The sequence below is a fragment of the Rhea pennata genome, chromosome 19 (assembly GCF_028389875.1).
Source record: "Rhea pennata isolate bPtePen1 chromosome 19, bPtePen1.pri, whole genome shotgun sequence".
Lineage (NCBI taxonomy): Eukaryota > Metazoa > Chordata > Aves > Rheiformes > Rheidae > Rhea > Rhea pennata.
Genome location: NC_084681.1, coordinates 10,599,743 through 10,621,883, shown reverse-complemented (window position 1 = coordinate 10,621,883; position 22,141 = coordinate 10,599,743). Strand labels below are relative to the sequence as shown.

General features: G+C 43.6%; 1 protein-coding gene across 1 annotated transcript in view; it reads right to left on the bottom strand.

The window, feature by feature from the left end:
* Positions 1-22,141, bottom strand: part of DNAH9 (dynein axonemal heavy chain 9) — a 213,611-nt gene that overhangs the window by 134,619 nt on the left and 56,851 nt on the right. Inside the window, exons 35-41 of the mRNA XM_062592116.1 lie at positions 21,738-21,885; positions 19,894-20,068; positions 15,371-15,544; positions 14,433-14,640; positions 7,057-7,222; positions 5,437-5,539; positions 3,713-3,952 (exon numbers count right to left, since the gene is read on the bottom strand). Coding sequence (XP_062448100.1) covers positions 3,713-3,952; positions 5,437-5,539; positions 7,057-7,222; positions 14,433-14,640; positions 15,371-15,544; positions 19,894-20,068; positions 21,738-21,885 — 1,214 coding nt within the window. The remainder of the gene's footprint in view (positions 1-3,712; positions 3,953-5,436; positions 5,540-7,056; positions 7,223-14,432; positions 14,641-15,370; positions 15,545-19,893; positions 20,069-21,737; positions 21,886-22,141) is intronic.

Genomic DNA, 22,141 nt, shown 5'->3' with positions numbered 1-22,141 from the left:
TAATGATGAATAGATTTTATAGTATTTGATCAGCCTTCTGCCACCTTTCAAAACTAGCCCATGAAGTCAGGGAGTATTGATGAAGGTCATTTATTTAGAGGCTCCTCATTATTCTTGTTTAAAACCACAAAGGAGCATCCCTCAATCCAGATCACAGTGAGTTTCCAAGTCAGTAGTTACCTGAAATGTGTTTGTGTGTTTGTCAGAGGAACTGTGCCTCTGTGCTGGCTTCACTCTCCCAAGTGGGTCTCTCAGATCTCCCTTCCTCATCCACAATCCTTCCGCCAGTCCCCATCTCCCCTAGTGATTTGTGTTCCCTTTCTGAGAGCCGGTCCTCACCTCACGGAGGGCAGTACAAACATCACTGTGTAGTGCCACACTGGGGAGCTTATTTCCATAGGAGGCCCTAAACCAAAACTTCGAGCTACAGCACTAGGTTGGTTCATGTCAGAGAAGCAGTGGCACACCACTGCGTAAAATACTGGACCATTTGGGGTTCTCCAGCTGAAAGTGAAGTCCACAAACAAAATCAATTGAGAATAGCAGAGAAAATCATCATGTAGTAGGAATATGTGGGATTCCCTACAACTTTCTCAGGTGAACAACAGGAGGATGGTTTATCTCAGGAGATTTCAGGGCTGTTTTCAGTTTGACATTAAGACATCTAAACCTACATGCAGGTGTCTGCATGTGCAGTGGGTGAGATTTCAGGCTGTGAATATCTACTCGAAAGCCAAGGGTACAGCTCAACCAGTTCAGTCAGGACAGCCACACAGGGTATGCAGATATAACACAGGAAGTCACCTGCATCCTTCTAGAGCAGCTGGAGTGCATGTGGGATGTCCCAATGTGTTTCAAGTGATAATAGACACCCAAGCTTGGGCAAACAATGGAAACCATAGCTGTGCCCTTGGCAGGGAGTTGGACTGTCCTCTGCACTCCATGGCATATGGTGAACCAGGGTACCTCACACCTCTGATTCCAAGTGCCTTAACTTAGAGCCAAATCCCAGCTTAGACATGCACAATGTCATTGTCCGACAATAGAGCAGTTACCTTGGACTCCTTTTACCACTGCTTCAGAAACACACTTTCTCTGAGCTCTTCTCCATGTTTCCTTCAGGATCAGTTAAATTGCACACAGAAATGCCCACTTTCCTCTGCTGAAGGAAAGGAACATGACTAGCCAGGCAAAGAGGATTCCTACCCAAGGGCTCAAATCCCAAAAGACAGTCATTCCAGCCTAGTCAGGGTAAATGTGAACATTACTTGGCAGAGTTAACTCACTATTCCAGTAACATCTTCAGCCTCTGGGTTCACTGGCTGCTCTTTTTCTCTTCAATTTCACCAAAATCTTTATTTGCCTAGCCAAATCTTATTGATTGTATCTTACTGAGTTTTGAAGTCATTTGGAGTGAATATCTTTTAGTTTCACATTCAGATGCATCCTAGAATGTAGCTTGTGACATTCCTTGCACTGAGCAATGCAGATATCAGCCGTAACAATTACTGGCTATAGAAGAGCAAACAAGAAAGGAAAAAATTCACAGGTCAGTCTGCTGCCTATTTCTTTGCGGCAGTCTTTTGTGCAACACTCACATGCATAGATAGGTTCAAATTCAATCATTCTTCATTAGCTGGAGCAATTAAGGTACAGGTTCTTGGAATGCCTTGTAATGAGACAATTAGCACAGGACTCCTTGTAATAAGAGCTGTCAGGCAGTTTTGACAAAAAGAATCAAGTAGAGCTTGTAGGGCACTACTTAAATGTTTAGATACAGTATTAATATCTAATATGATATGATAATGACAGAATCATTGGACAGATTGCAAATGGAGCTGTTGTTAACAACCTGTGCAGAGTCTGCAATATTGCTGAGAGCAATATAGCAATATAGAAGCAGTTCCAAGGGTTGACTCCTCCAGAGCTGCAATTTGCATATGTTTTGTGCCTTATACCAACTATCATCAGCTGCTTTTATAATTACAGGATACCTGGTGTAAAAGGAATCCCCAAATGCCTCTTGCATATGCAGCCATTATTCATTTCATGTTTGATTATTTGTCTGTGATTAAAAGAACTTGGAAAAGGCATTATGCTCCTACCCACACGCTTTATATTCACCTACTCTCCATTTTCCCAAAGGCTAAGGAACCTCAGGTGTCCCTGCTCCTTTCCCCTGCCTCTGCCTTCACCACAGGGTGAGTCTAACAGTGAAAGAGCAGCTAGAATAGCCTTGGAATCTCCATCCGGGAAAGAATCAAAACTAACCTGAAGAATCTGACCTATCTTTGAAGTTAGCCCTAGTTTGAGCTGGGGGTTTGGAACAGAGACCTCCGAATATCCTTTCTGAACAAAACTACTCTATGAATCTATGAAAATATAACGAATGCAGCATGTGGAAATGCATTCTCAGAGTCCAGAGCTTCTTCCATCTTCAATTTCAGGAAGAATTTTGTATTCCAAAAATCTCTCACAAAACCAGAACTAAATTGGAAATCAGAACATCTCAAAAACCCTGGAATATGTAAGGTAAGGAAGCATCAAAAAGTACTAGCAAAGGATGAGGAAGGATTTCAAGAAACTGAACAAAAATTTAAATAAATACAACGAGCCCAAGAAGTCAAATTCCTCTCCTTCTGCAGCCATAAGATAAACTAAAAGCCCTCTGAGCTCCTATCAATGCACCTGCCCTCTGGCCCAGCATCCAGATCTAGCAGGATGATTTCTAATATCCCACAGCCTGAGCACCTTTCAAGCAGACCACAGTTAAGTATCAAAGTTTCCCATATATATGCTTCTTTCCTCCCTTCTCAGCCTTTCAAAGCAAGGATTACCCCAGAAGCCAGGATTTAAAATGACCCAAGTCCAAAGCCAAAGACTGATGATGTTTAACCACGCGAGCGACAGATTTATACCTCCTTGACACAATGCAGTTATTAGCTTTTTCACAGTCCCATTCTTGGGTTTGCCATTGCCTATCATTATTTTTACTCCTATCTGATGTACCAAACAGTAAGGCATCGAACTTTCTCCACCTACTTTATAAAATAGATGTTAATGACAAGGATAGAAGGATAGAGTTGTACAAAGGATTGGGGTATTTCGCACTTCTCAAATTTGCTCCTGATAACTTTCTCAAGCTTTTATTAAAGGAGCTTTTTAAAGCATGAGATTTCTAAGTTTAGAAAAAGCTCTCTGACACTGTTATAGGAAAATATTTCTGATGCCTAAGAACTGAGGCTGGAAACTTCCCCTTTGGGCTCCAGTGGTAACTCAGTTTCCATAATTCAGTGAGAGCTGCCTTTCATTCAAGTGATTTATCAATTCTTTAAACACTATCCTTTGTGCATGTGCTGAGTACCTGACCATCTAGAAGCTATGTGAATGTGTCAGTATAGGATGACAAGCATCTCTTTCCAGATACATTTATCCTTTTCTCTTGACCTCAGTAGGCTGGACAGTAAATAATCTTCTACCTGAGGTTCCTTAAAATTATGGGTGACTAACAAAGAAATTAGGGAAAGGGCCTAGGTTACCAGAAAAAACTTTTATTTCTTCTCTCCTCTTGGGGGCAAACATACGTTTTCTAGGTAGGGAAATTGTATTTTCCTCACCAAGATTAGCTGGACCAAGGGAACCCATTCATGACCACCTCATGCTGCTTTAGGCCAGGCACTGGATACTACCAAAGGACAGCAATCACACTTACTTGGAAGATATTGGAGAAGTCTCTCAAGTTGAAAATGTAATGGAATTTGATGGCCGTTGGCAGGAAAGTAGCAGCCACTTTCTCGTGCAGGCGCAAGGCCAGGCTGATCAACTGCTGAGTGGATTTTTGCACAACCCCTGAGAAATTCCCGATCGACAGGTGCTGCATTAAGATGGTGCTGTAGATCCTGGACAAGGCATCCTGCCCAGGGATTGAGAGGGCAAAGACACAGAAGTGACGCTGAGGAAGAGAAAGCAACACAAGGAAAGATCAGAGAAGTGGGTAACCATCTCTCCAAAAAAAATGTACTTGGAGACTTGTAGTCAATCTGGAATAAATCAATTTCCCTATTCTGATTTTCCAGCAGAGAAAAGTTTGCAAGTGACAGTTTTCTGCTCTCTAAACAAGGGATTTTAAAACACATTTCACAACTATTACATTGAGGATTTAGTCTATTTAAGAGCTAAAGGGCCTCTGAAAGTCCCTCCCCCAACCCACTAAACCTCTTTTCCTCCCAAATGGGATAGCCATGACCATGTCGCTTGTAGGGAACAGCCCCTGGAAGAAGCCATCTCCCAAAAGATCATAGAATCAGTAAGGTTGGAAGGGACCTCTGGAGATCATCTAGTCCAGCCTCCCAAAAGATCTCCACTTGTTCTTGGTCAGGGGCTTACAAAGACTGAGAATATGCACATTTCTAGCTGAGGGGCGCCTCATTTTAACAACATGCTTCAGCTTGCTAAAAAAAGGGGGCCAGGGCCTTGGCTAACTCGTTTCAGGAAGAGCTTGTCCAGAAAGAGAACCAATTTTGATCTCTGGTCCACCATTTCCTCAGCATCAGTCAAGTTCCTGCACATAGCTGCTGGGAGTGAGACCTCTTCTTATTGCAGCCACACCACCGTGATATGCAGTCACACCCTGTTTCTCAGAGTATTTCTCGTAGTCAAATGGAAAGCTTCCCTCTACAGCATGGAAAAGTATCTGATATATGGCTGACGAATATCTGATACACAGCTGGGAAAGGCACTGCCCATCTAGCAGTTATTTGCCCCCCTCAGACGCTCACAGGAACACTGCTCATTTGTGATTTGCACACACAGGTAATAGTCAAACTGTCTTCAAGATACTTTCCTGCCCTAAGACAGTCACTGTCATCTCACGGCTCAGAGGAATAATAATCAGCTCTAGGTCTGAAGGTTGAGCTGCTTTCTAACTCCCAAAAGTAAGCCCTAAAGTTTAAGATCTCTTCTAAAATTTCTAATTGCGTTACCATCAGGACTTGTTATTGCATTACTCTATGCTTCCCCCCCCCCCCCCAACCTACATAGCCCATCATGGGAATACACCACCAGCTCTAGCAGGAAATTTTTAAAAAAGCAAAACTTTTTTATGAACTATATTCCACAGGTAAATATTAGCTAAATGAAGGTAAAATCTGATTCTATTAATCGGAAGGCTATCCTGAAAGTAGGTATTAAGTTGGCTGGCAACTTTGTCTCCAAATCTGAGCAGCAGGATGTGAGAAAAATTCAAAAAAGAAAATGAAGTAGTAGTCAGCTCTTTCACCACTACAAATTATGGTCGCTCAATAGATACATGTCATTTCTAAAATCAATGATAAAACAACAGCAGGATCTGCCAGCTTGGTGTTTGAATCGTGAGGTCAGAGACATAATCTGCCCCAAAATAATATCAGCAGTGCCTGCAATTATGCAGCATTTTACCTGCAAACGTGGATTGATGGTGAAACTCCCCGCAGTCGGGTTCATGCACGACACATACTGCACATTCATGATCTCCTTCAGTGATAACTTGGTCCTGTCGTACCTTTGAGCAAAACAAAAGCAGCATCACAGTGACCACAGCCTATGAACAACGGTTGCTGCATCTCCTCCCGCATGCTCAGGGCAGCCTGGCATAGGACCATGCACTGCTGATGTCCAGGTTGTCTTCAGCACTGCACTGAAATTTGGTATCAAACTCTGCATCTCGCCAAGGTACAGCCCAGGCCTATTTGTGTGTTTGTACATGAGTCCTGTTCTTAGTGGAACAGGATTCAACAACCATTCCTAGTGTTTCTATTAGCTAATCATAAGCTCTGAGCTAAGCCCGAAGGCTGAACCCTTCACATACGCAGAAATTGCAGGAAATCGCAGGAACACACCTGATTTGAGCCAGTCTGGCACATGGCTAAGCTAACAGCCTACTGCACATGGCAGCTGCCCACCTACTGTTTTATGGAAAGGACCAGGTCCCTGCAGACAGAGCAGTGGACACAGTCCAAACAGTAAATTTGCTAAGGTTGGTATTGGGGCTGGATGGTACCTGACCCATATGCAGCCTAGGGGTTGCACTGCATTTTGCACATCTCATTCCCTGTCATCCAGTCTGGCCTGCACAGAGCAAAATGCAACGTCAAAGTGCTGTGAGAGAGAGCACAAAGTGTGTGACACCCAGATGAGTGCTGTTGAGCCTGCCTGTAGCAACAGCAAACACGAAGCAGAAAGCCCAAACGTAACGGAGACAGGACCTCTGACAGTTTGTGTCAACTCATGCCTCCAGAGCTCCAATGTGTAAAATAAGCAGAACTGTCTTTCCCCTTCTGCCTAACTCCCATTTGCACCTTCTGATGCCTTTCCCTCACATCCGTAGCCCCAAAATTGCACATCTTCTTACCTGCCTCCACACCAGCCCAAACAAGCTTTCTGCCAAGCTTAGGTTCTTGCATGGTTGAGGAAGCTGGAAACTGCAGTAACTCCCACTGCTGCACTCACAGCAGAGAAGAGCTGGGAATATTTCTGTCTCTCACAGTGCTGCTGGCTACAATGTAAAACGTGTCTATCTCCTTCCAAAACACTATCACTGTTTTTTCTTCAAATTACCTCTGCCTAGAGAATGCTTGCTTTCTTCTGCCCGACTGAAAACAGTATCAGGTTCACACAGCACAAACTCAGCAGGGATATTTCTCCCCAGCAGAGGCCAAATCCATTGCCTTTGTCTAGTCACAGCACTGCAGGGCATCAATGTACAGCATCACACTCACCTTGCAGGGTAAGGATGGAGGTCACAGTCACAAAACAAGCCAATAAAACAGCAAATGACTCTCAAAGAGGCTGTGAGTAAATGAGTTTGCTTGCTGGGGAAGAGGGAACCCTGTGAGTGTGCACAAGACTCTCCATTCATACTGGAACTTCCCTCCCAGATCAGCTGCAGCCCAGAAGGGTGTGAGCAGCAAACACAGGCAAGGAAAGGGAAACCAGCACTCTGACTTCATCCTGAATCCCACCTTAAAACCAAGTAAGAATAAAGAGGTCTCAGATGATAAAGTACAAACAGTGTCCTACCAGTGGCCATAGTCCAGGTGCTGTCTGATCAGCGTATGGGGCTGTACCGTCCCGTAGGCATCCACTTCAGGCATGTTCATATCATCGATGAAGTAGATGAGCTTCTTGGTACCAGGAGGGCCATAGTTTCTACCAGCCTTTTTATCTAGTGGCTTCTCAAGCACAGCTGTAAGGAAGTAGAAATGCAAAGGTAAACTGCTGGGATGGTCACAACTGCAGAAATGGAAGTGGTTGGTATAAGACAGCCACCAAAACCCTCAAATGTGTATTATGCCAGGACAGAAGAGGTTACCATCCAGGTACCAACATACTGGCTTTGTAAGCAGCCATAGAAGAAGCAGCAGGACTGGGAGCCATGCTGTGCCAAAAGATGTGTCAGTAGAGCCAGGACCCCAGCAAGTGCTTAACTTCAGGCTTATTGCCTTGTTTGGAGGAACAGTTGGTCTTGACACAGGATGTTTCTCACTAGCTCCTGTAGAAGAGCAAGACATTGGCCATCTCTGAACTGTGTCTGGAGATCAGCTGGACACCCAGCATGGGGCTGGCAGAGGAGCTTTGGCAGGTCTGATACAAACTGAAATGGAGTTCTCAATGCCTCATTTCCAATAAAATACAGCAAATTAACAGTCTGCTACAAAATGGGTCTATTTCTGGGCAAACAAAAGGCTTTCATGCAAGATAAAGTCTTTTGAATCCCTTCTATTCTTTTTCTCTAGCAAAACCATGTTTGCTGAGGTTATTCTGATCCATATAACAACATACTGAAATATTCTCCGCTGCCTCTATAGGTAATATAGCAGTTAGTTCATTATTACACATAGTAATGACTGCGCATTCAAAAGGAACAAGGGAGACGTTGTTAAGTAAAAGAGCCTGTGAGTTGCTGTTCAGGAGAAAAGCTGATTTTGTGAATGTGCATGTATATTATATATATAAATTAAAAAAAATATGTTTTCACTGAAATGCCCTGGACATCCACAAGTTCCCCCTGCCATAATTACCCAAAATGCCAGATAATGTGAAAAAAAGACTAAATTCCAATACAGGCTGCCAAATTATCAACAGCTTTTGTTGTAAGCTGGGTCATTCATGAGGAAGGAAAAGTATTCAGAAAAAAAAAATCTTTTTTTCAAAGTTTTGGAAGATCTTCATTTGTTTTAGCAGGAGGTTGCATATTGCTTTAGCTTATAAAAATATTATGAATACTTACAGCTCTGGGCTGATATTTAATATAATCACTGCACATTACTGCACATAACATTTTATAGGTTATCAAGTCTTTTGATTCCAGCCCAAACAACCTTTACTGACACAGTGGAAACACAAACAGAAAAAGCTATCTGCTGCTCAGATCTTGGGATAGATTTTCTGCCCTCTACTTATTTTGAGAACATCTTTGGTCTCAGGGGCTCACTACTTTTTGATAGCTGTAGGCAGGATTTGTTTCATTTATACAGTTTTTGGTCAGACCTATAATGTGCCATATAAGCAGCATGGTAAATAGCAATTCTTTCTAATTAGGGAATACTGGCAAACATAAATGGGTCTGTGAATTTTTATAAAAAAAATGCTTCTTAAAATTTACATTTAATCCATCCATTATAATGTGTTAAAGTAATTAAGGGAGATTTATAAGTTTTATATTCTGTTTTTTTTCAGACTACAAATTATATATTTATATCTTTAAAAATACCCCTTTTCCACTGCTTCAGTGCATTTCAGACAGCTTTTCTTTCCCACTACTCAAAATTCAGCTTATTTCTTGTCACAGACAGTTTGCTGCACAAAGAAATGTACTGTGCTAAGAAAAATGATGAATCTTTCCTCAGTGGAGTATCTCTCTCCCTTCAATAGAACCACAATATTTGAGATTTCTGGTAGCAAGTTAAATTAAGTGTTTCAAATAAGCATTTAATTTAAATTTAATTAGTCCTTAATTAACATATAAAATCAGCCATTTTTGAGGTTAAACAAGTATGCAGGAGATTCATCATACTGAAATGCAATTACTGGGATCGAGTGACATGTTCACGAAAGTCGCATTTTAATTTGAAGCAGTATCTCACAAAAATAAATTAATAAATAAATAAGGGCATATGTCTCTATCTCTGAAATCCTGACATACTCAAATTAGTGCCCAAAAGAAACATTCTCAGGAAATGAGACAGTATGTGTAATTCTTCTTGCCTGGTGGCTGTTGACAGAGGAAAAACCAAGTTTCTTGCAATTTTCTCAAGGCAAAACTCTAGTGCAGAGGTGCTGAATCACTGGAGCAGAGAGAGAGGAGGAGCACGCGAAAGATGGGGCTGCATCACAGAAAGGTGCAAGGGGAAGCAGATGTCAAAGGAGGTATAAAAAGCAGAAAAAGCGGTAGCTTGGAAGTCAAAGATGATGAGATAAGGGACAGCTACAAACCTGAGGAGCGCGACTAAAGCTATGGAGGCTGATACTCAGTCAAAATACACCAAAGAAACCCTAACTAAGTGGCCTCAGGCTTGGGTAGAGAGGATGTCCAGCTCCATTCAACTCCTATGCACATGCCCATTTTGTAAGCCATAGGGCCCCTCAAGGGCTTAAATCACATACTCATGCTGTTTCTAAAAGGCTCTCGCTCTATTCCTTATAAATCTGTGCACCAACAGACATCTTGTCTAAGAAATTACTGGCTTTCACTTTTACTTCTTTTTTAAGAAAAAAAAAATCACTGTTTTGTATCTGTGTTTTACAAATTTAAAGAGATGTCTGCTAGGGAAAAAAAAACACTCAACTGACAAACCACATAAAAAAAAGGAACAAATTAACTCTAAAAAAAAAAAAAAAAAAGAGCGGTAGAGGACTATGCCGAGCAGTATAAATCACGCCTCCCAAAACAAATCTCACGGCCATTACTTCATTCAGACACTTTCGTTTGCACACAAGATGACTTGTTCGTATCCGCAGAGGAAGAAAGTCCCCACCACAGACCATAGCTCACCGTCAGAGTAAATATGGAAACATTGCTAGCTCTGTCTATATAAATCTCAACAACTGTACGCGTTCACACCATCCATATTGAGATAAATGAGAGGGTGCATTCCTCTCCCCGGTTAGCTGAGCTGACAGACAGATCAGCCCACATGCCAGCTCAAGGGCATTTTACTGAAACCCCACCCAGGGAGAAAAAGTAAAGGGGCGCACCTGGAAAGGGAAATGGGAAGTTATTGTGATCACCCCACTCAGAACTGCAGATTGATCAAAAGGCGAGATTTCACCTAGGTTTTGCTTGAAGGAACCATAATAATTTGCATTCACACTATGAGCCAAGAGGCACACATGAGAAATCCCCCGTGCAGAAGCTCTTCCTGATGGGTACTGATCAGCAAGGCTGGGAGAGCCTAGAAGAGGTTTGTCATTGGTAGGACCAACAAGCCTTGCAAATGTACCCCTAACCAGTTCAGAAAGCTCTGGCATGAATGTATGACACTGTCCATTCTGCAAACAGCAGCCTGCGCTGTCATCTTGCTGCAAACAAATCAGTACCAGAGGGCAACTTTAAGCTTTGACACCTCTGTTAAAACTCTTGTGTTGTTCAGAGCCTGGGGCTGCATAAGTCTTCTAATACTATCACAGCTGCTTGCTGTCTTTTGTCATCGCTTTGGGTTGTGAGCATGGCCCTGCCTGGCACAACTTGGCACTGGAGGCTCTAAAGTTCCTTCTGCCCCAGCAGAAGCCTGGGAGGCACCTTCTTCTGCAATCACTGCTGTTCAGTGGAATGTGCAGAGGGAATCAAGGAGAAATAAGATGTGTCAAATGCTTAGCCACAGGGATGCTGTGAAGCAAGCTAGGTTGGTAAACAGAAAAGCCAGACAACTGAGTGCAGAGCAAGTGCAGACAGTCCCATCACCCTTCCCTACTCTCCTTTAGCAGGGACAGGTCTCCCGTGTGACTTAGAATCATAAAATCAGTAAGGTTGAAAGGGACTTCTGAAAATCATCTAGTCCAACCTTCCTGCTCAGCAGGGTCACCTAGAGCATGTTAGACAGGGTTGCATCCAGGCGGGCCTTGAAGATCTCCAGAGAAGGAGACTCCACAACCTCTCTGGGCAAACTGTGCCAGTGCTCTGTCACTCTCACAGGGAAGAAATTCTTCCTTGCGTTCAGGCAGAACTTTCTGTGCTTCAGTTTCTGCCCATTGCCTCTTTTCCTGTCACATGGGACAACTGGAAAGAGTTTGTCCCTGTCCCCTTGACACCCTCCCTTCAGGTACTTGTACACATAGTGAAGATCCCCCTCAGTCTTCTCTTCCCCAGGCTGAAGAGGCCCAGCTCTCACAGCCGTTCCTCATAGGGCAGATGCTCCAGCCCTCTGATCATCCTCGTAGCCCTACGCTGGACTCTCTCCAGTAGCTCCATGTCTCTCTCGTCCTGGGGAGCCCAGAACTGGACACAACAGTACTAGAGATGAGGCCTCCCCAGGGCTGAGTAGAGGGGCAGGATCACCTCCCTCGACCTGCTGGCAACAGTCTTCCTAAGGCACACGAGGAGATCATTGGCTTTCTTGGTCACAAGGGCACATTGCTGCCTCATAGTCAGCTTGTCAAGTACTCCCAGGTCCTTCTCTGCAGAGCTGCTCTCCGGAAGGTCAGCCCCCAGCTTGTACTGGTGCCTAGGGTTATTCCTCCCTAGGTGCAGGACTCTGCACTTGCCCTTGTTGAACCTCAGGAGGTTCCTCTCTGACCAACTCTCCAGCCTGTCCAGGTCTCTCTGAATGGCAGCACAGCCCTCAGGTGGATCAGCCACTCCTCCCAGCTTGGTAGCATCAGCAGACTTGCTGAGGAGGCACTCTGTCCCCTCATCCAGGTCATTGATGAAGAAGTCGAACAGGATGGGACCCAGGACTGAGCCCTGGGGGACTCCACTAGCCACAGGCCTCCAACTAGATTCCGTGCCACTGATGACGACCCTCTGAGCTCTGCCTTTCAGCCACTTCTCAATCCACCTCACTGTCCACTTGTCTAACCCATACTTCCTGAGCTTATCTAGGAGGATGTTATGGGAGACAGTGTCAAAGGCCTTGCTGAAGTCAAGGGACACAACACCCACTGCTCTCCCCTCATCTACCCAGCCAGTCATTCCATCAGAGAAGGCTCTCAGTTTGGTTAAGCAGGATTTCCCCTTGGTGAATCCATGCTGGCTACTCCTGATCACCTTCTTTTCCTCCATATGTCTGGAGATGACATCCAGAATGAGCTGTTCCATCACCTTCCCAGGGGTGGAGGTGAGGCTGACAGGCCTAGAGTTGCCTGGGTCCTCCTTGTTGTCCTTTATGAAGATTGGAGTGACATTGGCTTTGTTCCAGTCCTCAGGCACCTCTCCAGTTCTCCAGGAACTTTCAAAGATGATGGAGAGCAGCACGGCAACAACATCCACCAGCTCCCTCAGTACCCGTGGGTGCATCCCATCTGGGCCCATGGATTTGTGGATGTCTAGCCTGCCCAGAAGATCTCTAATCCTATCCTCCTCAACCAAAGGAAAGTCTTCCTTTCTCCAGACTTTCTCCCTCATGTCCAGGTTACGGGATTCTTGAGGGCTGCCCTTAGCAGTGAAGACTGAAGCAAAGAAGGCATTCAGCAATTCTGCCTTCTCTGTATCCCTTGTCACCAGGGCCCCTGCCCCATTCAGTAGCAGGCCTACATTTTCCCTAGCCCTCCTCTTGCTGCTGATGCATTTGAAGAAGCCCTTCCTGTTGTCCTTAACATCCCTTGCAAGACTCAATTCCAGCTTGGGCCTTAGCCTTCCTTGTTGCATCTCTACATACTCTGACTGCATTCCTGTAATTCTCCCAAGTAGTCTGTCCCCTCTCCCACATTCTGTGTACTTTCTTCTTCTGTCTGAATTTGTCCAGGAGCTCCTTGCTCACCCATGCAGGTCTCCTGCCCCTTATGTTGCACTTCTTACTCATAGAGATGCACTGCTCTTGAGCTTGGAGGAAGTGATGTTTGAACTTGATCTCACATGCTCCCAATCTGCCTCATTTTTCTACTAGTGGTAAATAATACAAATAAATGGAGTGGCTCTCTCCTCATTGCTCTGACTCATATTACTCATGCAGGCTAGAAACCCTGTGACAGGGTCCCTGACATGTCAGATTTACTGAAAACACAGGTTTGTCCCCAATTTAAAATCCTTGGTCAGCAGGAACACAGGCTGGGAAGGTTAAATCTTCATTCTCACTGATGCCCCAAGGACAGTGCTCCCATTTAGGGGCTGGGGACCAGAAGGATTTCAGGCCATCTGGATCACATCAAATGAGGTTTTAAACAGATGATATAAAAGAAGCATTTTGTTTCATGCTGACCCACTACTACCATTCAATTCAATAAAATGGAAAACAGCCTGCTTCACTCCTGCTTAGTGAACGCATGTAAAAAAATATTTTACCTCTCTAGCTCAAGTCCAAGTGAAAACGGCAATTCAAAATGTGTCTCTGTTTTCAAGAATTTCCTCCTTTTTCTTCTTATCTAAAGAGACTATTCAGTAAAATCAACCTAATTATTAAAAGTTTTGGTCTCAAACTTCATTTTTCACTGATTTGCCCAAATCCTTGTCAGCACAACTTTCATGAACTTCTCAGGAGCCAGCACTTCCCTGGGGCTCCGGGTCCCACTAGGATGAGAAATCCTAATGCCTCCTGGCAGCACTGTCCTTGGAGGTAGGCACACAATCCTTGCTCCATGGGAGTATGTCAAGCTGTAGTAAAACACCAAGGACAGCACTGGGAAGCAGGAGACCCTGGATTTTAGCCTCAATATATCATTTAGCACCATCTTCAGTACTAATTGGGATGCAATTCCTATCAGTGCACCCTGAGGATAGTTTGGATTCTAGCCAAGAAACCCATCCTATTCAGCATGGGCTTAAAATCAAGCATATTAAATACACACTTCAAGTTCATTATGAGCTGTAAGTTGTACAAAATAGCAGATATAAGCACATGCTTCAAAAGTCCTGAACTAGGGTCTTGGTGTTTAGAATTCAAATCCTCCTGTTGGAAAATGGCATATAGCCCAAAACCAAGAGTCTGGTGTCCATAGGGTTTGGTTTTTTGTTGCTGTTTTTTTTTTTTTTTTCCTTCCTCCAAGGCATGTGAGAGTTTTGTGACACAGGATTTTTCCTGTGCATCTGGGCTACAGTTCCCTCTCACTCCTGCCAGATTCCAGGGCATTCTGCCAACTTGCAGAATTTCATGAGAGTCTACAGCCGTCACAGAGAGTATCCTGGTCCTATGTCTCCTTCCAACTGCCACAGTGAACACCAACTTCTGAATCCCCATGTGTACCCCCAGACACCCTGGGAATTCAGTAACCTGTCCAGCAGAAGCACTCAGCTCCTGCCTTACCTTGCAGCATGGCGGAGGTGGTGTAGTAGTTAAATGGAACGTTCTTAACCATGTACACATCCACGTCCAGAGAAGATAACTTGTCTCCCAGCAGCACAGACTTCCCTGTGCCTGCATTCCCCACCAGCATCACTGGCCGCTGGTGCTCCAGGAGCCTGTCCACGAAGTACCGCACGCGGACCGTTTCAGTTGTAGGCACCAGACAAGTCTGAGAAGTGGATAATGAGCAGATAAGTGATCTCCATTACTACCAAAACTCTCATACCACAAATTGGGGAGAAGATAAACTGGGGAACCCAGAAATGAGTGAAGTTTACTGATCACAAAGAGAAAAAAATGATACGCTGCTCCCAGTTTATATCGAACTATCTGTAGAAACGAAACTTTGACAATTGGATGTTAGCAGCAGAATACATTTTGCTAAAACAGTAATAATTTTTCCAAGTCATCTTCTCACATCGCACTTATAAAAGGAAAAAAAAAAAAGCATAGCTGGCAAAAGCAATTCTCTATCTGCACAAACCTTCATTTTTTGTCTAAATCATGAAAATATCTCTAGTTTCGGTCAGGCACAGAATGATGATGTGACTCATCAGGAGCTTTGTTGCTATGTTGTCTTACATCTCGTTTCTCTCTGCAGCCAAACTTCACCTCTCTGAATGAACTCTGGACGCACACTTCCATTAATACACCAACTGCTCAGTAATTGGGATGACTTTGAGTTTGTCCCTGGTGTACATCAGTCATATTTCAAAGACTAATTGGAGATGCGTTGTCACAGTCAGCACACAGGAAAGAAAGCAGGGGGTCTTAGTTGTATCTCAGAAAGAATGCCATCCTTAGTAAGAAACGTCAGACACTTCATAAGACTTCACTGAAACACCCATGCACAATCACTAGCATGCATGTATTCTTCCCTAACAAAAAGATTCACATACCTGTAATGGTATTTCTGGATCAAATTCAAACTGGGGAATAAGTTTGGACCAAGGTTCAAACTTCTTCGTTTCTGGATCAATGTAAAAGTCAAAGACTGTTCCCTGAGAGGGAAACTTGATAGTCTTGAATTCTGTTACCCACCACTTACTGAATTCCACTCTGTAGTCTACAAGCTGCAAAACAAAAGGCAAAGCAAATATGTTAATCCCGAAAAATTCATTAGTGATGGAAATTTATCTATCCCATGCCATCAGTGTGGGATTTGTCCTTAAAACATATTCCACAGCATAACGGATCTTATCCATTCTCCTATTATTATGTCTAATTTTTCATTTTCTTCATTTCATCTCATCACTCTATTTATTCACCTAAATAATTCATTCTCTGTGTTGATCATTCTTGGTACGTCTGAGATGAGATAGATGGATCAATTTGAAAAAGAGAAATACGTGCCTATGACTAAACAGGCCACTTGATTGATTCTTGGTGCCTACTTCTTCCAACAGACAAGGACACAACATCCGTCTACATCCTTGGTCATGGTTAGCCAAAGCATGCATATTAAAGCCTTTCCTCATAAATCATAACATTCTATTAATACTTAGTTGTTGTCTTCTGATCTGTTTTCCAAACCACGATGTTCTTATGTGGAGATGTGGACTGCAGACACCAGTGTACCAAAGCATTAGAAAGCGACCTTGCTCACATGGCTCTGCTATGTTTTTGTGCTGCCCTACCACCCTGGAAGCCCCTACTTCCCTATCTTTCCCCATTATGTCCTTCTACGCATACAGATTTCAGGGCATCTGAACTTTTTAACAGCTGAGGTGATTGTTTTGGTTTAGATGCTGGGTCAGGGTTTGCAAAATGCGTTTAGTTCTCCTCTTTAGCACAGACGTCCGATATGACACTGGGCAAGTCACTTAGTCTGACTGGCTTTCCACCCAGACAATAGGAATTGCAGCATTCTGCCCTGGGGAAGAGTGGACAGGGGAAGGAGGGGGAACATGTCTTTTAAGAGAACATCTTTAAGATATTGGGTGTAAAATATAGTCAGCTTTAACATTATGGATTCTTCCTAGAGCATCTGCAAATCTCTCCTCATAGCAGTTTGATATGCTTTCCCTGTCCAGAAGCCCATCTGGGACCACCAATGCATTTCACATAACCACTAAACCTCCACCAGGAAAACAATGATTTTAGCTGAACTGAGTGAACTATAAAGTCTCTTGAGTCACCATCCATCAACAAACCAGAAGATTTTAAAAACGCATTATTTGTGTTCGGGATTTTGCAGTCTCGTGCTATTCAGAGAGTTAGAATATCTGTAACTCTCCATTCTTCTGTTGGCAGTGCAAAGGGATGTGCATCACTGGTAAAAGCTTTCTCATAAGGGTATCCTTAGCCCTGCACAGCCAAACTGCCTGCAGCTGCATTATGATGTGCTTGCTGCCTGCCCTCCCTAACAGAGCAGTTAAGTGGAGCCACTCCATCCCCAGATACATTGCCAGAACTGCGCTGAACTCAAACTGCTTCCTTAATAAAAACCCCATATGTATTTCTGCTAATTTCAGAGCCTTGAAATGGCAAATCTATCATCTGTTTTTATACAGGGGCCACACTACCCACCAACAAGCGCAGAATAGCAGGAAGCCTTCCAGACTGTTTATCCTGACATTTCAGCAGCAAAAGGTCAGCACGAAGGGCACCTTCAATGGAGAGCAATAAACAGATTTTATATTGGATCATTTTTCATCAGGCTTTCACTCGCTCTTGCTCGGACTGCTGTATCCTCGTATTCTCAGCTCTGACATTTACAGAGCATCAAAAGCAGCAATACACAGTCCAGCCTCAAAGTAAAATCTCCCAGAGGGATGCTGTGCCCCCACACAGCTCCTGCAACTTGCACAAAGACCCAGTAAGAACATGCTGTTTTATGGCCCACCATTCCCCAATGAGCAAGGCAGACAGCATGCAGAAAAGCCTACTAGTTGCAGAGGGCCATAAAAGTGATGCCAAGGACTGACTCTCTCAGCTGCAAAAGAATGGCATGGACATCTGCCATGCAACCACACATCAGCTGACTTGCTTCAGGAGCTATAAAGTCTTCTAATTAGAAGGCAATTTTGTACTCCTGAAGCAAGAAAAAGCAGTGCTTTGCCAAGTCTTTTTCTTTCTATTTTTTTTTAAACCATCCTGCATTGACAACACAAAGGCTGATTACTTCCCAACCGGCACATAGGAAACGGAGGATTAAATCATCCATAAGGACCAAGAAAGCTGGTCTCTCAAAGGTCATTCAATGACTATTAGGCAGGGACAGCTCTAGGTAAGTACTATGTCTTGCCTGAGCCATGCTAACAGCTGTTCATTACTTTCCAAAGCATCTACTCCTTGGCATGAACAGTCCAGCAGACATTTTTGGTGAATGGTGAAGCAAATGAAACGAAAATGAAGAGACCCTGAGAGTGCACTCAAAGGACCTTTGAGAACAGCATCACCTCTGCCCAAGCGGGGGAAGCAGCTATGGTGTGAGATAGGTCTCAACACAGTCGCAGCCACAGGCATTGCCAGCCTCTCACATTGCTCACTGTGCCACTTGCTGACAACCTAATACTCAAAGTCAAGGGCTTCAGGTGCAACACACGCTTTTAAACTCCTCTGCACAATTCTCCAGCTTATATAGTGATCAGATTAGAGAAAGCAATGCCTACATAGATTGCCATTCTGCAAGCATGGGAACGGAACTGTGGAACAGAGCCAAGGATGGCCCCAATGGCAGCAGCTTCATGGTGGGGCTCTGACACACAGCACATTTTCTTCTTGTCTATTATTACTGTTAACAGTTGGAAGTCATAAAACAGCAGCAGCTTTTACAATTACTTGGAAATCAAGAGACAGCCCTGCTGTGCCAAACTAAGCCATACAGCAAAGAAACGGCGCAGAACAAGGAGGTGGTGTTAAAGGAAATGTCTGTTTCCCCTTGCCTGTGTATAAGTCTTCAGGGAGAGACAGAGAACAAGGCCTGGAGAGGCACATGAGGGAGGCCAGATGCAGCAGTAAAAGCCTGTTATTTCCCACAGCAAGTCTGGAGAAGATTCTTTAGAGATTCCTGTTGTACTCATGGCAAAGCTTCTAACAAAGTGACCGGGTTCCAGCTCACCTGGAAAACTGTGTTTCTCCCACATTTTGAGCACCAAGGCTTGAAGAAGGATCAGAAAGTATAAAAACTCAAATACTGACCTTGAGAGAATTCAGTCTTACAGTAACATCACTGTGCAAGAGATCACACCCACCTTGTCTAATGCAAGCTGAGGGATTCAGAGGCTGACAGCTGCAATTAATCCACAGGATAGATGTACTGTGGGAAGCAGCATAAAGAGTAGTGCCTTGTCTTCCTCTCTCTCTCGGACATGAGTACATTTTGAATGTCAAGGACACCACTAGTGATGCATGGTCCAATTAATCCTCATGGCCCAAGGATATCTTGGTCTCTGACTGTGCCCTCCAGCAACATAGTCTTTAGTATGGACATCAGTTCACCAAGAGTCCAGCAACTCATGCCAGAGAATGCCCAACAGTTGACTCTCAGCACAGTTTCTCAAGCTCAGTGCCTAAAATAGCCAACCAAAACCTCCCTGTCAGTTAGTAAAATGGTCATGCAGATACGTTTTTGCATATCAGGGAGTCTGAAAGACAAAAGGTCAAAAACACTTTGGCCTGACTCTCAGAAACTCAACGTTCTAAAGAGGGATCTTTTCACATCTCATATCACAAGATTTTTATAACAGTTCAACAGCCAGAGGATCCACCTGAGATGTTTCTGGTCAGACCTCCAAAAGCTTTCAGTACCCAAAGGCCCTGAAGCTTGTGAACTTCTCTGAGAGCCCTGATGGCTCAACAGCATGCTTCTAGCAAAAAATAAGTTTTCAAGAAGCAGAACCACTAGATACTTCCACTTAAATGGAAGCAAGTAATCCTCACAGCCTGTTCTACTCAGCTTGTCACTTCTCTTTTTTAAATAACTTATTAGAAAATCAGGACAGCTGATACCTGACATCTGCCTGTCTTTAATAAAATCCAGTGGTTACAAAGCATTGGCTGGTTAGCATTACACAGTGAAAACATGCGAAATATGGATGTGTTTTTCCATGCAGTCGGATGGCTGAAACACTCTTCCAATGATATATTCATCTGACAAGTCAGTCTTAATTTGATCACATTGTGTACATCCGCAGGCTTCTATTAATTAACTTGATGTTTCTCTCACTGAAATGCATGCACATACGCAAACACCCTTCTGCCTTTATCACTTTACTCTTTATCCTTTTCATTCTGGTGTTACGCCTTGGATAACAATGTATTTTACAAAATGAAAAGGAACTATGGCATTAAGGTTTCTAGTTCATTATCACCTATATGGGAGCCTCAGCATTACTGATAGAGTGTTATAGTCTGGAAATTAGAAGAAGAGGGGTAGAAATCTGCATAGAAGATGCTGAAGCAGCAGCTTCCTTCTTACCTGGTCTTGAAACATTGATCCACCAAAGGCCCAGATGGCAGCAAATACAAAGTAAAGTTCATACAGTTCCTTGGGACAGTCAGGAGGTGTGTTCTCCTCTGTCAGGAGACATTCAAGGAGATAGCACAACATCTGAACCATACTCTGCTCTGGAATAGGAATAATCTTCTTAAATCTAAAGGATGGAAATTGACAGCATATGAAATACAACTGAATCCAGCAACACAATTGCTCACAATCCAGGAAGACATGCTTTTTTCAGGATATTAACATTTTGCTTTTCTGTAGTGTCTGTCTTATCCATTGGTACAGCAAGAAAGGAAACATCCATTCTCTCCCCTAGACCTGCTGCCACCAGCACATACACAGGTAATAATAGTAATCAGAAGTTTCAAGCATTTTAAAACTTTGATCCTCTAAAAAAAAGTAAAATGGAAGAGTTGCTAAAGGCAATGATTTCCTGTGAATACGACAAGTTCAAAAGCGGTCAAATAGAGGAGTAATAAAATAAACCCTTTCATCTTGCCAGTTTACATTCATTTAAGCTACACTTACAGAATTCCAAACTCTAGCACTGAAGTAGCAGCACTGAAGTCCTCCATAAAGTAATTACAGCTATTTGAAAGGTTGGTTCTACAATTTCTGAATTAAGCAAGCTATCAAAATACCCAGCTCAGGGCTGCCTGCAGCTAATCTTGTGGATTTCATGGTCTGACACAGTATTCAGCAAATAGAGTGAGAAATGTCCACTGGACTGTGCTGTCAATGGTTATAATCAGCCTGGTCTCACAGAAAGCAGCCTCTCCATTAAGTTGCCTACCTCCTACTTAGAAAGACATCTGTTTTCACTAACTCATCCCATTCTGACATGCCACCGTTGTGGCTGACAACCCCCACACTTGATTTTATGCTGGTATTCTTTTTATGTTGTTTTTATTTGTTTAACTGAGGTGCAAACAGGATGGGAAAAGTTCTCCGACTCAAGTTTGTTAGAACTCTACCATGGCCAGTCCTCATCATTTCACTATTAAGACAGCCATTTCCCATGATGATGAGCAAGAATCACTCCAGAGGACTTCTACATAGGCAGCATTTGGAAGCTAACATAAGCCTGCAGCCCTGTTTACCACTGCTAGGCTGAGAAGGACCCACAATGCACTACACTAGGGAGCATCAGAGCTCTTCCAAAAATCAAAGTTATTCTTATTCATTGGCATCAAATGACGAAACACATCCAAGCTGGATATCCACAGAGACTGATTTCATTTTGTCCAAATACATCAGGAAAAGTAATTAAAGAGACAATTGCCAGGCGAGCAATCCTAACTTTTCTCAAAAACACCAATTTTCTTGTGATAACTAAGGGGCAGGGGAAAAAAGTGGGAAGGAGAAAAAGGATCTGTTCTCTCCACTTTCTGCACGGTGGGTTGAAAACTTTCTTAAGTAGTGGTTTAAAATCTGCTCTAGTGAAAAATGACTTGTGGATTGGACTCAGGGACAGCTTGACATGTCAGGAGACTCAAAAGAGTTCCTCTTTAGGATCTTCCGGATTTCCTCTCTAAGAGATGCAGAACTGACACAAGGAGTAGAAGAAAAACTAAATAAAAACCAGATCTGGCCAGCAAATGATGAGAAGGAGTGTTAGCATCCATACTCCTCCGCCACTTCCTATTTACCACATTTCTATGTGGTTAAGTCAATGATGCTCAGGAGTCTTAGGGGCAGGGAAGAAACACCCACCAATGCCACATGCAACTCAAACTTAGCAGAGCACAGGGTGATCTGGAAGGCAGTAGGTGTCTCTGCCCCGTCATCAGAATTACATTCATCTCTTTATGTGTTACCTTGTTCTAAGGGTATCCAGGCAAAGTGGCAGATACTTGTCAAACAAAATAGTCAGGTTGGCTCTTTCCGACTGGATCTCTCGCCTGTCAATCCAGCTGCTCACTGGGGGATTCCAGCCCAGATCCGCTGGGTTGATGTACAGGATCCCTTTAGATCCAGAGTAAGAGATAACATAATAAGGACACAGCAAAGACAATTCCTTTTCTCCTGCAGAAATGCTTATCTCCTTTCACTCAACTAATCCTCAGACATGCCCGGGTGCCATAGTACCTACCTCTTTCTGCCCCACTGCAGAGGTGTCCCCAGCCCCTGGCACTGCACAGCTCTCTACACTGCTCCTGGTCACTGGGACACCTCTATCAAGATCCATGTGGGATTTGAGCTGTGTACCAGCTCAGTAATC